This window comes from Petromyzon marinus, chromosome 64 (genome assembly GCF_048934315.1).
Source record: "Petromyzon marinus isolate PM22_M1 ecotype Great Lakes invasive population chromosome 64, UKy_Petmar_22M1.pri1.0, whole genome shotgun sequence".
Taxonomy (NCBI): Eukaryota; Metazoa; Chordata; class Hyperoartia; order Petromyzontiformes; family Petromyzontidae; genus Petromyzon; species Petromyzon marinus.
The window spans coordinates 3,501,032-3,516,399 of NC_133730.1; the positions used below are offsets into that span (position 1 = coordinate 3,501,032).

The 15,368-nt window shown below is 50.2% G+C and overlaps 1 protein-coding gene across 6 annotated transcripts in view; it reads right to left on the reverse strand.

Annotated features, from left to right (window-relative positions):
- Positions 1 to 15,368, reverse strand: part of FNDC3A (fibronectin type III domain containing 3A) — a 172,477-nt gene that overhangs the window by 40,199 nt on the left and 116,910 nt on the right. For all 6 annotated transcript variants that reach the window (XM_032977722.2, XM_032977717.2, XM_032977721.2 and 3 more), the window contains 8 exons: positions 13,851 to 14,267; positions 7,047 to 7,108; positions 6,610 to 6,770; positions 3,825 to 3,884; positions 3,205 to 3,343; positions 2,976 to 3,029; positions 1,667 to 1,791; positions 531 to 705 (listed from right to left, as the gene is read on the reverse strand). In XM_032977722.2, coding sequence (XP_032833613.2) covers positions 531 to 705; positions 1,667 to 1,791; positions 2,976 to 3,029; positions 3,205 to 3,343; positions 3,825 to 3,884; positions 6,610 to 6,770; positions 7,047 to 7,108; positions 13,851 to 14,267 — 1,193 coding nt within the window. The remainder of the gene's footprint in view (positions 1 to 530; positions 706 to 1,666; positions 1,792 to 2,975; positions 3,030 to 3,204; positions 3,344 to 3,824; positions 3,885 to 6,609; positions 6,771 to 7,046; positions 7,109 to 13,850; positions 14,268 to 15,368) is intronic.

Genomic DNA, 15,368 nt, shown 5'->3' on the forward strand with positions numbered 1-15,368 from the left:
TAATGCCACTCGCCACTAATGTCGGTAGCCGCGGCCGAATATCTTAGCTGGAGTCGCCGTGTTTGTAATCGCGACGGTGCACTAATCGCTGCACCGTTGCGCAATCCAACTTGGCACAAAGAGATGTTTGTATTCCCCACGGGTTCTAACTTTTTAATCGTCAATTTGCCGATATTTTTAATACACGCGGATCATCTGTCCGATGCGTTGCACAGCGGTGCCACTTGTGCCTCACAGCAACAAGGGCCTGGGTGTCCCCTTCCCGACTCAGGCGCTAGTCTGTGCCGAGTTTGGATATTCTCCGCTTATTCTGAATGGGTTTCCTCTGGGTTCTCCATTTTCCTCCCATAGTTAAATTCAACCCACACAATATGCTACCGGTACAGGCCAAACATCACAAAAGCTGAAAACTGTCTATCGCCCAATTGGAATTACGCAATGGAAAAAAAAGGTACAGGGTAGTGTAACCCAAGTGGAGAGGAGGCCCGGGAGGGGGTGGGTGAAGGGGGCAGCGGGGGGGGCGCGCCAACCGTGCTCGGGTCGTCCATCTCCAGCAGGTACTGCAGGCTCTCCTCGGCGGGCAGGCCGGAGGGGCGGCTCCACGTGATGGCGAGCCAGGTGACGGCAGCGCGGTGCAGGCACGGGGCAGACGGCGGTGGCGGGATGCTGCCCGACGTGATGAAGCACGCCTCGTCGCTGAAGTCACTGCGCGGCCAGGGGAGAAAGAAAGAAGAATTTTTTTTTTTTCACGATCGTTGCGTGCGCCGAGTTTTCCTCTTCGATCCCCCTCCCCCCCCCTTCTCTCCCTTTCGAGGGGTGGCGACGCGGCCCCCGCGGTAAGCGCGCCGTTCCCCGCTTGGTGCAGAGGGTCACGGCGGTTCGAATCCAGCGGCCGCCCTGGTTATTACGGCTGTGTGTAACAACTGTATTGATACCACGCGCCGACTGCCTCGCGGCGATTGTTAAAAATCCCCCAACGTCATTCGTAACAGTAGGCTATTGTGTGCCGGTGTCAGGGTACGAAGTGAGCAAAATTTTTTAATCACCAGCAAAACTACTCAGTTTTAGATTGTGCATATAGCAATCGTCGCCAAACTCACTGGCAGACGACTGCCGCAAGTCACTCTTGCGACCGAGACTCATCCTGGTTACTTCAGTTCTCACGTGGATCAGATCACCGAGGAAGGGGCATACTATTGTTTGGCCGGATTTGAACTCGTGATGTCGGTTAGTTTACATATATACAGCCGAGTGAGCAAAGCGAGACAATTTTTTTTTACCTAAACTTTATGCCATGTCCCTGGCTTGCCAGAAGGGAGTACAGGAATAATGTGGACCCCCCCCCCCCCACCACCCGTTCCATCTGTATGAGATAGAGCGCTTCCCCCTCACACGTGTCCGTGAGTTTCATCCAGGACACGCCGGTTTCCTCCTGTGCGTAAAACGCATCTTAACATATGGAGGACCGCAGAGCTTGGGCAATCGTTGGCGCCGGCTCATCGCGTGGCTTGTCCGTGGTTCTCTGCGCCTCCGAGTCGCCCTCGCTCCAACGGCGACGAGCGAATACCGTGCGGCGGGAGGCGGTGCAAGCCGCTGCCGAAATTATCATCGCCGACGCCGAAATCATTCTCACGCCGACGACCGGCACTCGACGGTTATCGCCGACCTGGTCCCCACGTCGTTCTTGGCCGCCAGGCGGAAGCGGTAGGCCACGGACGGCGACAGCTTGCTGGCCCGGTACTGCCGCTGGTGGCCGTTGTAACAGTTCTTGAAAGCGCCGCCCTTGATTCCCTTTGCACGTGGGGAGAACAATGGGCGAAGGAAAAGTGAACGTGTCACGCAACACGTGGGGCGGCACGGGGACGCAAGAAGCCAGGGCGCCGAGCTGACGGCGCCGACAGATCCTGGGTTTCGAATTCAGGCAGCCGCCTCCGCGGTCAAACTGGGTGCTCGAGTGTAGTCGTCCTGCACTAAGTTTGACAAAATCCCAGTTAAATTTTGATTTAAAGCTTTCGTGACTGCAGTAATTCATATTCTTAGTTTTTTCGGTAAAGTCACGTTGAAGAGAAACAACAAAATAACAAAATATATATAAAACAATAAAAAAATTCTCACGACGTTTCGACCATAACTCAAACGGTCATCATCAGGTGTGTCGGTTTGAGTTATGGTCGAAACGTCGTGAGAATTTTTTTATTGTTTTATATATATTTTGTTATTTTGTTGTTTCTCTTCAACGTGACTTTACCGAAAAAACTAAGAATAAAAATCCCAGTTATGAAAAATTATAACAGTATTGTTTTGACTGCCAGGTGACTGCAGCATGGTGTGTGTGTGGACCAGTGGCTGTTTGAAGTTGGTCTGTGATATCTCTCCTCCGCAGGGCAGTTCCAAGGGCACTCTGTGTATGTATGATTAACTTCTTTCGCAACATACGTAGCCAACCATGCTAATCGAAGGATACAGGGAAAGGACAACATACTAAACACAAAAAGCAGGCCTAAAGAAATTAGCTTTCGATCTAGATTATTTAAAAGTGCATAGCTCCAATGGCTTATTAATATCAGAAGAACGTTCCAGACAGCCAAAGAAGCGCATCTGAAAGGGTGTGTAGTGACGCGACTCCGATCGTGCAGTAGCAATAATATCGGGAGATGGGGAAACAAACCTCTAAATCGATAACCGTTTACTTTTGTCACTTATCAGTGGCTCATCGGAAGAGCAAGCAGAGGTTGAGTCAGCCCATCATCCCGAGGGTCGATAAAACGAGTACCACTTTTGTGGCGGAGTCAACGGAGTGGTGTTCCCATGGATATACTCGTCCCTGCCATAGGAACGTGGTGGTCGTTTGAGTAGGAAATCGCTGAGAGACGAGCGAGCGGTAGCCGTTCGGCGTGCATGTAATGTGCGTATGTTGAACTTCTTTCGCGCCGTACGTAGCCCAACCGCACCATTCGGAGGTGCGGTCAACATACCTCATCCCACTCCAAGACGTAGCCCGTCACTTTCGAGCCGTTGTCCGCAGGAGGCTGCGTTATGACAGAGAGAGAGAGAAACAAAGGTGAGAGACGAGCCGCAGTCGGCTCCGACGACGGCGGTTCGACGCGTCGGCGAGCGTGACGACGACCGCGGCGGTGGGGTGGGGTGGGGGGGGATCAGAGCGCTGCCCTGGTGCAACCGAGCGAGTGAGCGAGCGAGAGATACCTTCCACTGCATCACGAGCGTAGACTTGGTTCTGCTCGTGAGCTTCGGGGGACTGGGGGTCTCGGGAGCGGCGGGGGACGTCGTGAAGGTGGCGTGCTCCGAGTTCGAGCCTTTGACACCGTCGCACAGAGCGCACACCCTGGCAAAGGTGGGGAGGGGGGCAGTGGGGGAGGGGGGGGATGATGAGTAGGGGGCGGGGGGGGGCGGCCACAGCAGCAGACGCTGACGATGATGAAAGATCGGCCACCATTTCGCCCATTTCCGCACGCGAGGCCGTGTTAAAACACCAAAGCACACTTGAAGCGTCGCTCGCCACATCCAATCAGGGCTCAGAATATTGAACACCCCCCCCCATTGTGTGTCCGTCTCTTTCTCTCTTTCCAAGGGACCACAATGAATCCGTTTTGTGAGTGCCACAAAAATATCAACTGAGTTAGTTAATGTTTCTGGAAGGCGAGTAATACGCAATGCGGGAAATAAAAAATATATAATGGCGAATGTTAGTTAGTAATGAGTCACGGTGAGTGCTGGCAAATGCTGGCGGGTGTTGGTGAGTCCTGGCGAAGTATGGGCGAGTGGCAGTAACCGCGGTTCGACGTGCAGTATCATCATCGACAAACCTGATGTGGTATTCCGTCGCAGGCCTCAGGTCTGTTAACTTGAATTCCGGCTCTTCACCCCTGTCGTGGGACAGAAGGCAACTTCATTAGCCAGGCAGCGTCAGCGGCGGCGACGATGGCGCCGCATGCGATGAACTCGGGCCGTAAAGGGGCCACCCCCCCCGCCCCCAGCCCCCGGCTCGGCAGGCTACGTACGACGGTCTCCGTTCATAAAAACAAAAACGAACGACCACATAATTTTGGCTCGTAATCCACGATGTACAACATAAGAGCCGAGCTTTTCTCTATCCGGCCACAGGTGGCTCGGGTGGTAGAGTGAGCGGTGTGCGCGTCAACCATAAAACTCAACTGCACAATTTTTTTTATTTTAACAGACAAAGCCAACGTTAGCTATGTAGCTATTTTGTAGAAGGAACCTGTCCACAAATGATTGCTCAATGAAGTGGCTTATCACGTGGAAATGTATTGCAGCCAAATACTCTAAAAACGCATGATTCTAAATGTGGAGGGAGAAACCGGAGGACCCGAACGGAAATCCACGCGACCACGGGGAGAGAGACACGCAAACTCCAAATATACAGGTGTCAGGGTCTGGATCGAACCCACAACCTCCTGTATACCAGGCGAGGTAGTTAACGTCTCGCCACCGTGGCGCCCATGTGTGTGTGTGTGTGCATCCTTCTGTGTGTTCGCACGAGTGCATTTCTTTGCACAGTCGGATCTGTCTGTTAATCGTGATATTTCTGGGAAAGTCTCACAACAACGTTAAGACGTGTTTGGGGGGGGGGGGGGGGTATTCTAATTTCAGAAAGTTCTTCAAACAAAAGCAATCCCCGAACCAAATAAATCGCAGGGTATCACAAACATCGTTTTAAATTCATGCCGAGTGTCCCATTGCAGCGCATTTACGAACAAAAAAAGAATCAGAGGCTCCCTTAACATGGTGTTTTTTTTTTGCTGGCTTGCTTACGTGCAAGGCCAGCTTCTCCCGTACAGGCTGTGCAAAGAGGGGTAAACGCAGGCCACTCGATAGACTAATGTGCGCGGGCTTCGTAAGTGCTCGCTGCCGCGCGGGGTCAACAACTCAAACGTTTTTTACTCAACATTATTATTATCCGAAAGCCGTGCCGCGTACGAGATGCGGCACTTTGTGTCCCCGAGCTTGCCGAGTGATTTGCTAGCTGGAGGGCGGGGAGGGAGGGCGGGGGAAGGGCAGATTGTTCTGTTGTTCAGCTTCGCGGAGTAATGCTCGAGCTAGATTTAAAAAAAAACATTTTAACCGGAGCTGGGGACGCTTCGTAGATAAGACCGACGATTCGAGTGGAACGTTGCACGATTAACTATGTTGTGGCCGATTAACCAAGAACCCTGGCCGATTAATCGAGAACCCTACAAGGCCCACGTCCCCAAGCGTCATTGAGCACCCGACCACGACTTCCCATCCAGCGACACACACGTGGGAACTAGAGGTGGGTACCTGGTTTCCACCCTTTATACGCTTCAGATGGCCTTCCGTGACCGTGCACCCAGGGTATGAAGCAGGCAACAGCCGCATCCAGGAAGTGTTTTGACATTAGGTTAGTTTGATTCTCTTGCAGTGTGTGCTTTGCTGATTAACTATATAAATTAACAAGGGGGAATCCAATCTTGTTTAAGGTTTGTTAACTTTCATTCTGCTGAATTAAATCTCTCAGCATGGTTCCTATTCCCATTCACCCAGAACTTTGTTTACTTATTTTAATGTAGACCGCAGACATGCACTTAATTACTTCCTCCTTTTAATTCACGCGCACACCTGCTCATCGGTCCAATTTCTAATATCTCCTGCTGATTAACCCATACTCTACTAGTACTATTTTTACAATTAATATTTTACTCACCGAGCTATTTAGCTCTTTTTCAAAAGCGAATGTGGAGGGGAAAACCCAGAGTAGCTGGAGGAAAATCCACGTGACCACAGTGAGAATACGCAAACTCCAAATATACAGGCATCAGGGGTCAGGATCGAACCCACGACCTCTTGCATACCAGGCGAGGTAATTAACCTCTCTAGCCATTGTGGCGGCATCAGCCGGTTGCTAACGCAACCGACGACCGCGTTTAATTTTTTGATCACATTCGCTCAGCCTGAGCATCTGGATTTGGCGGAGGTGGCGACGCCGGTTTTTCAAGCGACTCGAAATCGCGAGTGACACCGATTCCGTCAATGACGACAATCACTTTCGCGGCGATCGTGGTGCAGAACGCAAGGGTGCGTCACCACGCCGGGTGCGGCGGTGTGGCTTTGCCGCACGTGGCCTGTAACCCAGCACCGCGGAGGCACTGAGGGTTGGTGCATCACACCCATACACGCATTCGTGAAACTTCCTCATTAACCGTGGATGCCCGGCGTCACCATCTCCTGTCTTGCCAGGAATGTAACAACAGTGCAAGTGGGATCATTCCCATTTGTATTCCATCTGTACGGAGATTGATCGTCACCGCACCGCTCCCCACCCCCTCTACCTGTCACATGTGGGATTACTCCGGGTTCTCTGGTTTCCTCCCACACGTATAAAAGACCCATTAATGGCGGTGGCCAAACTACCAACTATAGGGTGACAGAACGTGGGCAACTCTTGATGCCAGTTCTGGCTGCCTTCCCTGCTTTTCTATGGTTTCCAGCGACTCAGAATCGTTCGCTAGTCTCTCAGAGTTGATGAAAATGCAACGTTACCACGTTTGCCAAAGGCGATAATGATATTGATGACGATGACGATGAAAGCGGCACACGTCCCCGCCGTACCTGTACACCGTCCTGTACTTGGCTTCCTTGGCCTTGGTAGACAGCGAAAGCTCGTACAGACACGAGGGCTGGCCCTGGCTCTCGCTGGAATCGTCTTCCGGATTCAACCCGGGCAGCGGCTGCCAACTCACTTGGACCTCGCGAGCCAGCACCTCCACAACCTGACACAAAGACAAACAAATCCCCCCCCCCACCATGTGGCCTTTAACCGACTGTTGTGGGGCACACGGATGGCACGGCATACAAGGTCGTGGGGTGGCCAAGCGCCGCGTCCGCCCGTCTTTGTCTTCCCAATGCTGAAGTTTACACTTCGCGCACTCGGTAATTATTTTAAGGCCGAGATGACCAGGACCGGTTCAGAAATGTGTAGTGTGGTGTTTGGCCAGCGTGGCCACATGCAAGCGCGAGCGGAAGTGCGGGGAAGTTCGCAACATTACCTGTGGTTTCTCGATCTCAGAGAGGACCTCTTGCAACCTCTTGTTCTCCATGGTGAAGTCTCCTGAAGGGTGCGGTGGGTTACAACAATGGACACGACGATTAAGCCGAGGCCAATAGGCCCACGACCACCACGCCGCCCGGAATGCGCCCCATCGCGCCAGTCCTTGTCATGGCTCGTGAACAATTAAAAGGCACAGTGCATGAATCTATGTGTATAAATACATATTCTGAGAATCAGAATATGTATTTATGTATTGATACTGGAAGAATCCAATGAGATATAAAGCTATTATTTTCAGATGTCCACGTGGTGAGCCATTTCGTTGAGCTGTTATTTGTGGCCAGGTCACTTCTGAAAAAGAAGCCCATAGTTCAGGCGACTTTACCTGGTAAATTAAAACTAGTTTTTTTTAAAGCGATTTGCTTACCTTTACTGTACTTTGCACTCCAATCATATTTTAGTATTGTTTATTTTTGTAACATTCAGACGTGCTCCTATTGGACATCTGTAAAAAAAGAGCTTTATAGCTCATTACATTATTCTATGTTTGTCTGGCTTAAAAAAAAGGCACTACAATCTTGCATTTGTATCTTGCTTCTGTTCCTGTCAGTAATAACAATGGTGGTTTAATTGCCCAGCATGGATCTATAGATTAAATAGAGGGTCCCCCTTCGTCTTTAATATCTGGCAGTTCACCAGTATCGATTCGAGACCCACTCTCTGCTGACGAGACGCTCCGTATCAAAACCAGTACACAGTTTGCTCGTATTTAATCGACGCTGCTGAAACCACACGCTGCCAGTTGGCTTAAAGAAGACTTTTATATATTTGTTTTTATGTGGAGCCCAGGCAGATGTATGTAGGCAACGTACTGTCCGCTAATCTAATGCCTAGCAGATCACCGAGTCTCTCCGGAAAACAAGAGGCCTAAAATTAATGACATTTTACAATCACTGCAAATTTTAGCCAAGCCAGAATTGCATCAACACGCAGAATGAACTGCAGTCAACTTGCTGTGAGAAGAAAGGAATGTTGCCATTCTCTACCCTTTAACCTCCTTCACCCCTTGCCAGCTTTAACCCATTACTAACATGAATAATGAAGAAAAAAAACTACCATCTGCTGTTATTTCCAAGCACGCGATGAGATGGGTAACCCAAGATTCTGTTGGACGCCACGGTGGCGAGATGTTATCTACCTCGCCTGGTATACAGGAGGTTCGTGGGCTCGATCCCAACGCCTGCATATTTGGAGTTTGCATGTTCTCCCCGTGGTCACGTGGATTTTTCTCCGGGTCCTCCGGTTTTTCCCTCCACATTTAGCAACATACGTTTAGAGTATTTGGGCCGTGATAAATTTCCAAGTGATGATAAGCCACTTTCGTTGGGCTCTCATTTGCGATAGCCCGGTCGCTTCTGATAAAGAAGCTAAATAGCTCAGTGGGCCTTACCTGGTAAAATAAAAATTATTATAATGGTTTTGTTGGGTGCCAGGCATTCACGACACAGCAAGCTGTGAAGCTTTTAACAAGCGATCCATTCCAACTTTGGGAGGGAGGGGGCACATTTTGCGTGAGGAAAACCTCTTGCTCCTTCGAGACTCGTCTCTCCGTGTATTACAAAACAAATCCAGCAGCTTGTTTCACGTCAGTGCAGCCGATTCATAACTCAATCTGCATCCCGATAAAAATACAGCAGATTTGATTCTTTTTTATTCTGTTTATAAGAGAAAGCGCCTGCTCCCGACACCGCTTCGTTTAACCTCCCTCCGCTGGACGGATGGTTGCAGCTTCCCTTTTGCCGCCTCAGCCGGGCCTCGTTCATCGCGCCACGCGTAGGTACGTCCGTCCGTTAATCAAACAAAGCCTCGCAGTGTATATCAAGACTATCCCACGGGAGGCGGGCGCGCTTTCAGTCGCAAGCATCCCCAAGTACTTGAAAGTGAGGGGCCCTCCACGTGGGAGGGGAACCGAAGCATCAAAAAATAAGGGAGATTAACGCCCGTGCGTCGAACCGCTCATGGTGACAATCGATGTCTTTATGGTCGCGTGCTGTACGCGGCAGAGGAGAAGCGGTGGTTAGCGCACTGCGCTTTGAACCCGATGAATCGAGTTCGGCTTCCGTGCCACGGCGAACATCAAGCAGTGAGTGGCATCTAAACTGCTCCCAGCAAAATTTCCCTCCACCAACCTGCACTGACCAACAAGGCGAAGTATGGTCACATAAGCCACATTACAGACAGGGTGTGGCGAGGCCTTCATCCTGCAGTGGACTGATAAATGGATGCAAGTTTGATATGGGTGTATATATGATCATTATGGCGGTAAAGATAAAGATCCCCCATATAGCCTTAACAGACTGTAGGGGCAAGTGCTGTTAGCGAGCACCTGTGAAGGCCGTAACGGTACACGAAGGGGTGGGTGGCCAGCACCACGCCCGACCGCCTTTGTCTCCCCAGTGGCGATGTTTACCGCACACCGCACCAGGTACTCATTTGAGGCCGAGTCGACTTAGGAGAGGCCCAGGACCGGTTCAGATAATGGTCACTGGGTGTTGGCCGTGAGCGGGAATCGAACCCGGGTCTCCAGGTTCGTAGCGCAGCGCGCTAACCGCTACACCACCGCTCCCTGGGGTACCAAATAATACAAAATGGCCGAGGCAATTGAATATATTATTTCTGGGACACTATTTTTTTCCAGGGGTACCAATCAATCCGAAATCAGTGCTACTCAGCAATGTCGAAACGCCAAACATTGAATAGTGCATCGTGAGTACAGCTCGTCGAGATGAGTCGATCGCCGCATCGCCGACCATCAACAGACTAAAAATGACTGCATCACGGACATTATGCGAGAGCCGGGGTACTATGATTCCCCGGGGGTACCGCCATAAAGTTCACATATTTTTTGCTCGTAATTAGTTAATGTGGTCCCCCCTTCAGTGATTCACTGCAATGTTATAAAAACATAAATGTTGATTCTTGAACCAAATTATAATCCCGGAATAAACAGTGCTCGTTATCCTCGAACCACCTTCAAATAAAGTGCATAACCCACCGGAAAAATAAAAATAAAATCCCGACTCGTCATCATTCGTGAATTGGGACTCGTTCCGCCACTTACGCAACAACCCGTGCCAGATTCTGCGGAAAATACGTGGGCTTCAAAAAAAACTCGGGGGGTGGGGGAGCCTACGCTTACATGCGGTTCTACAACACTTTTTTTTAGACCCAGTGGATGTATCCGACCGTAAACAAACAACAAAGAGGGGCAAAGTAAGTAACAATGCTTCTGCCAAACGTAGCCCAGCGGGGGGCACTCGCTCCGCTCGCTCGTGACGGCCTATCGTTCTAGCGGCAAGCGGGGGCCAACCAAGTGCACGCGTGCACACACGGCCGCTTTGTCTCTCGGTGGGTTTCGGCAAGTGGGGCACATCTGAAAGGTCACCGTTTACGCAAGAGGCCAATCATTCCGCATTCTGCCCACTTTGAAAAAAGTTGAAGTGTATCGCAGGCAGGGGGATATTTGCTTCGCAGATTTTTCCTTTGGCTGGGTTTTGTGGGGGAGGCGACACAAAAGGTACATCCCTGTGCTCGCTTAATGAGATTCTACGCCAAACTTCGAAGTCAACGGGGGAGTGGGATCCCACTTCAACGGACCGCATGGTAGTACTCACAAAACCGCTCAAAGCCCCCCAGAGTGTGGAAACCTCCACCTGCCTCTGAGCAGGAAGTCTCTATCCATTGGCCAACCACTGTTGACTTTCAACAAAGTGGGGACCCTATTCTCCGGATTATAAGAGGCAATTTGTCATAATTCTATCCGGTGGGTTTGTGTGTATTTGTACTTGGCCCAGATTAGCACGTTTTTACTCGCATGCGATCTGCCTAAAGCGATAATCGACTCTTAGCCTCAAATTTCTGTTCGCTCTACGGGCGTGTACGGATTGATCTTAATGCACCAAATCAAAAACGGCCACTCCGTTCATCGGCTCTGGAAACAATTGTGAGCGTCTGCCGAGGCTGAATTAAAAACGGCGAAAGCCTCACAATACTTCAACGTCTGCTCTCCCACTCAACGACTGCCCGCTAATGAGCAGTTTCATCCACAGGCCTGGTAATTTAAGAGAGGGAAAGGGGGGAAAATAAACGTTTTTTTTTTAAATCACTCCTGTTCATAATTTTCGAAGAAACATTCCACTGAAGACATTGCACAAAGGTTATGAGTATGGCTCAGAATCGTATGAAAGTCCAGCCAATGACGGTCACAACCCACCAAAGAGCATGGTGCTTACTCATCGGCCATAATTTTTTTGAAGACTACTGAGCGCAGGGGTTGGCAACCTGTGGATCCTGAGCCAGACGTGGCTCTTTGAGGACTGCTTCGTGATCGTTATTAATTCAGGACCCACCGTCTCGTATTCACCACGTGCATTGGGGGGGGGGGGAGGGGGCCTCTTAAATATTGCTTTTTTTTTACAGAATTCGAAAACAAAAATGCCTCTTGTAATTTTGGCTGCCGACCCCCAACCTAGCGAAAGAGCTGTTATAGGTAAAGGTGCAGCCCTGCAATTGCATGGTGGTGCCGCTGCGAGCGGAAAGGTCTCCACTGGATGAAACTCTGGGGTCTTAAGCCAGGACTTAAAAGTCTCCAACTATAAAACGATCAACTATTTTACCAGGTAAGGCCCACTGAGCTATGTGGCTATTTTTCAGAAGCGACCTGGCCACAAAATAAAGTTCAACTAAGTGGCTTATCATCGTGTGGAAATTTATAGTGGCTAAATAATCTAAACGCACATTGATTCCAAATGTGGAGGGGAAAAACTGGAGCCGGAGAAAAATGTACACAACCACGGGGAGAGAGCGACATGCAAACTCTAAATATGCAGACGTCAGGGTTGGGATCGAACCAACAACCTCCTGCAAAACAGGCGAGGCAATTAACATTTCACCAGCGTGGCGCCCGTCAGGAACTGGGTTCCTGTCCTGAATGGAGAAAGAATTCCATAGACTGGGTGTAATGCAGTTTAAACAGGTGGCAATGTACAACCGTTCAAATATTTTAAATATAAACCGTACACCAATAGGGAAGTGGGAAATTACATTTCCTTCCAAGGTTGGATAAACCCCCAGACAATTAAAGCCATTAAAATGTTTAGCAGGCATTAGCATAGCCCCACTGGTTTAAATAGGCTTCTGGAAATTTCCCTCAACCACCCCAATTATCCCATGACAATTGGGACAATTTGCCACGATTCGGTAGAGGCGATAACAACTCTAAAATCTATCATCTGTCTCATTAAGACGCTCTCATCTGTGCAATCTGCACCGTCCGCAACAAGGTGTTCAATTATACAAGCGCACCGCACACGCCCAAGTCTTCGCGACTGCCTGAACCATCTGTAATTAAGACGGCACGGCAATGTAATAACCGTCAGTTGGTTTGGAGACTCGATGAGGCTTTCCCGTAACTAAAAAAAAAAATCAGTCGTGTTATTATTGTTATCATTATTACTCTATCACAAGGTATAAACAAAATAAAAGCAACAGGTCACGGTGCCTTCTCAAAATATTTTTAACGCATGGGGGGGGGGGGGGGGCTCTCTTGCTTCGTGAATGTCAAAAACGTCAAGAAAACATTTCGATGTCAAACGACCTTGACAAGCCGTAGGTCGGCGTGCCCTTTGTCGGGTGGCAAGGCGCACGCTCCAAGGCCCCGCTTATGCCAAGGCAGCCACCGCGCTCTCAACCATTTAACATCTCGCTGTTGAAGGCAAACGCTACCTCAGGGCAGGGGGGGGGAAACTGAGATGAGAAAAAAAAAGCTATGCCCTTAAAACAAATATCTCACAGATACCCTCTCGCTCCAGACACCCAGACACTCGCTCATAGGCAGTCAGTCGCCTCCCTATCAGTCTTCTGATAAGGATTATGTGGTAGTTTGCATAAAACCATCATGCGGACCCTCCGGTCATCCTCTGCAATGGCTTTCTGCCCGCATCGCGCATTTTCAGATGTGCTTCCGCGGCCGTCTGGAACGCCCTTCCATCCAATATTAGGAAGGTGTCGGAGATAGGCACTTTTAAATCTAGATTGAAAGCCGATTTCCTTTGAACTGCTTTTTGCATTTAATTGGTTGTCCTTCCCCCACACCTCCAATTAGCACGGTCGGTGACGCAAGGTGCGAAAGAAGCCCAACAAACGTACGTACATACATCTATCGTTACCACCGTGGTCACCGTTGCCGTGAACCTCACTAATTTGGTTCCTCCACCTCGGTCCACCAGACTGACCATGTTGTTTCACCCACGCTATGTTCAACCAACACTCTCCAGGTCACGACAACACCCTCACTTATCCACCCAGTCACTCACTCACTCACCACACTGCAGGTGACAACAACACACTCACTCTTCTATCCACCCACCCACTCACAAAAACTATTTAAAATAAACGTTGCAATGGCTCCGACGTGTCGAGTTGTACCGTGTGCTATTTGGTACGATGTCCGTTGTTCCTTTGCTCCATGTGCTGGGAGCTTCTCCAGCAACTGAACCTTCAGTTGTTGAATCGTTCAAGAGCTGAACACAGTACACGGCCTAATCGCGAAAACCTACACCAGTAGCACAATCACCTGAAATCCCAGAAATATTCACGCTTTTGTCAAAAACCAAAGCAAGGATTGGCAACATTCACGAACAGGAAAACTAACCAGGTCACTAGCCTGCGCTCCCTGCCCCCCCTCCCCCCCACTCGCCGTACAAAAACAAATTCCAGGTAAGGGGGGGGGGGGGGTGTTTACCTGCCGCGTCCCTCTCGTCGGCCTGCGTGCCGCACGACCGGCATTCTTCCGCGCCTCGCTTGCCGGACCCGGAGGAGGAGGGCGACGCCGACAGCGAGCTGGAGTAGCCGGAGGAGGTGGCCGAGGGGCTGCCGCCACTGCCACCGCCCTTGTGGCCGTTGTGCAGCAGCAGCGGTGGCGCCGGCACCGCCGTCGCGGCGGAGGACGGGGACGGGGACGCGCAGCTGTCGGGCGAGGCGGCCTGGCTCTTGCGCGGCGACGCGGCGGGGCTGCCGCCGGCCGTGTCGGCGCGCTCGCGGCTGTGCCACTCGCCCTGGTGGTGCCGCTCCTTCAGCTTCTTCTGCAGCCGCTCGTGTGTCTTGCTGGCGCGCTCGTCGCGGTATGCGTAGCTCTGCCGCCCGTGAGGCCCCGCCGAGTCTGCGGCAGTCCGCGGAAGATGAAAGGAAGGTGCAGGTGAACTCGACAATTTTTTTTTTATTTTAACAGGTAAGGCTCACCGAGCTATATCGCTCTTTTTCAGAAGCAACCTGGCCAGAAATGATAGCTCAACCAAAGTGGCTTATCGCTTGGACATTTATAGCAGACAAATACTCCAAATGCAAGTCGATTCTAAATGTGGAAGGAAAAACCAGAATACTCTTTGGTTCTATTCGGTAAAGTCACGTAGGTAAAAAATAAAACAACAAAAATCACGACGTTTCGGCCGCAACACAAGCGGCCTTCATCAGGTGAAGGGACCAGACTGTCTCGAGGACAGCGCTGGAGTGAAACACAGCCAAGCTCAGACCGCGACCTTTAAGCTGTGTGAGAGTAATTAAGGTGCCTTGACAAAGGAATTAGCATAAAAATTTGCATTTTAATAGGCGGACTTAGCATGATGAAAGGGAGGGGGTCGACCTGTGCAGGCTGGCGAGGGGGCACGGCAGCGTCCACATGCTGGTGGTGTGAAAAGGGGATTTTCAGCTGCGAAAGTTTGGGGTACCACTACTTGAAAAATATACTGTACCATTGAAAAATTTGTTTAATGTTTGGTTCGATTTAGAACATCTTTCCAATGGTTGCTTAATTTGAAACCATCTTCTCGGTTGAAATTGTGTCTGTGTTTGTAGATCTGAATTGCCTCGTGAACAAATCTCTGATAAAAACCCGTGGGTTTGCAAAGAACCTTGGTATCGGAGAAAATTATATCGTGATCACCCACAGCGTTGTAACAGTGATCAGCTACGGCAGAAGAATTCGTTCTGCCGTGTTTCAAACTCTGATTTGTGCTCGCGAATTCGGTCAGACATGTCGCTTCGTCTCCCCGATATAGCAATCACCGCAGGTACAACTCAATTTGTAAACCCCGGGGTACTGTAAGTCAGGAATGACATCCTTCACGGATGTGATCAGATCACGAATTTTGTGTACTGTATTGAACCGGACCTGGATCTTGTGTTTGTTTAGAATTTTGGAAATCTTTTTAGTAACGCCTGCTATATATGGTAGTGTGATGGTTTTGACCGGAGTATCAAGTGT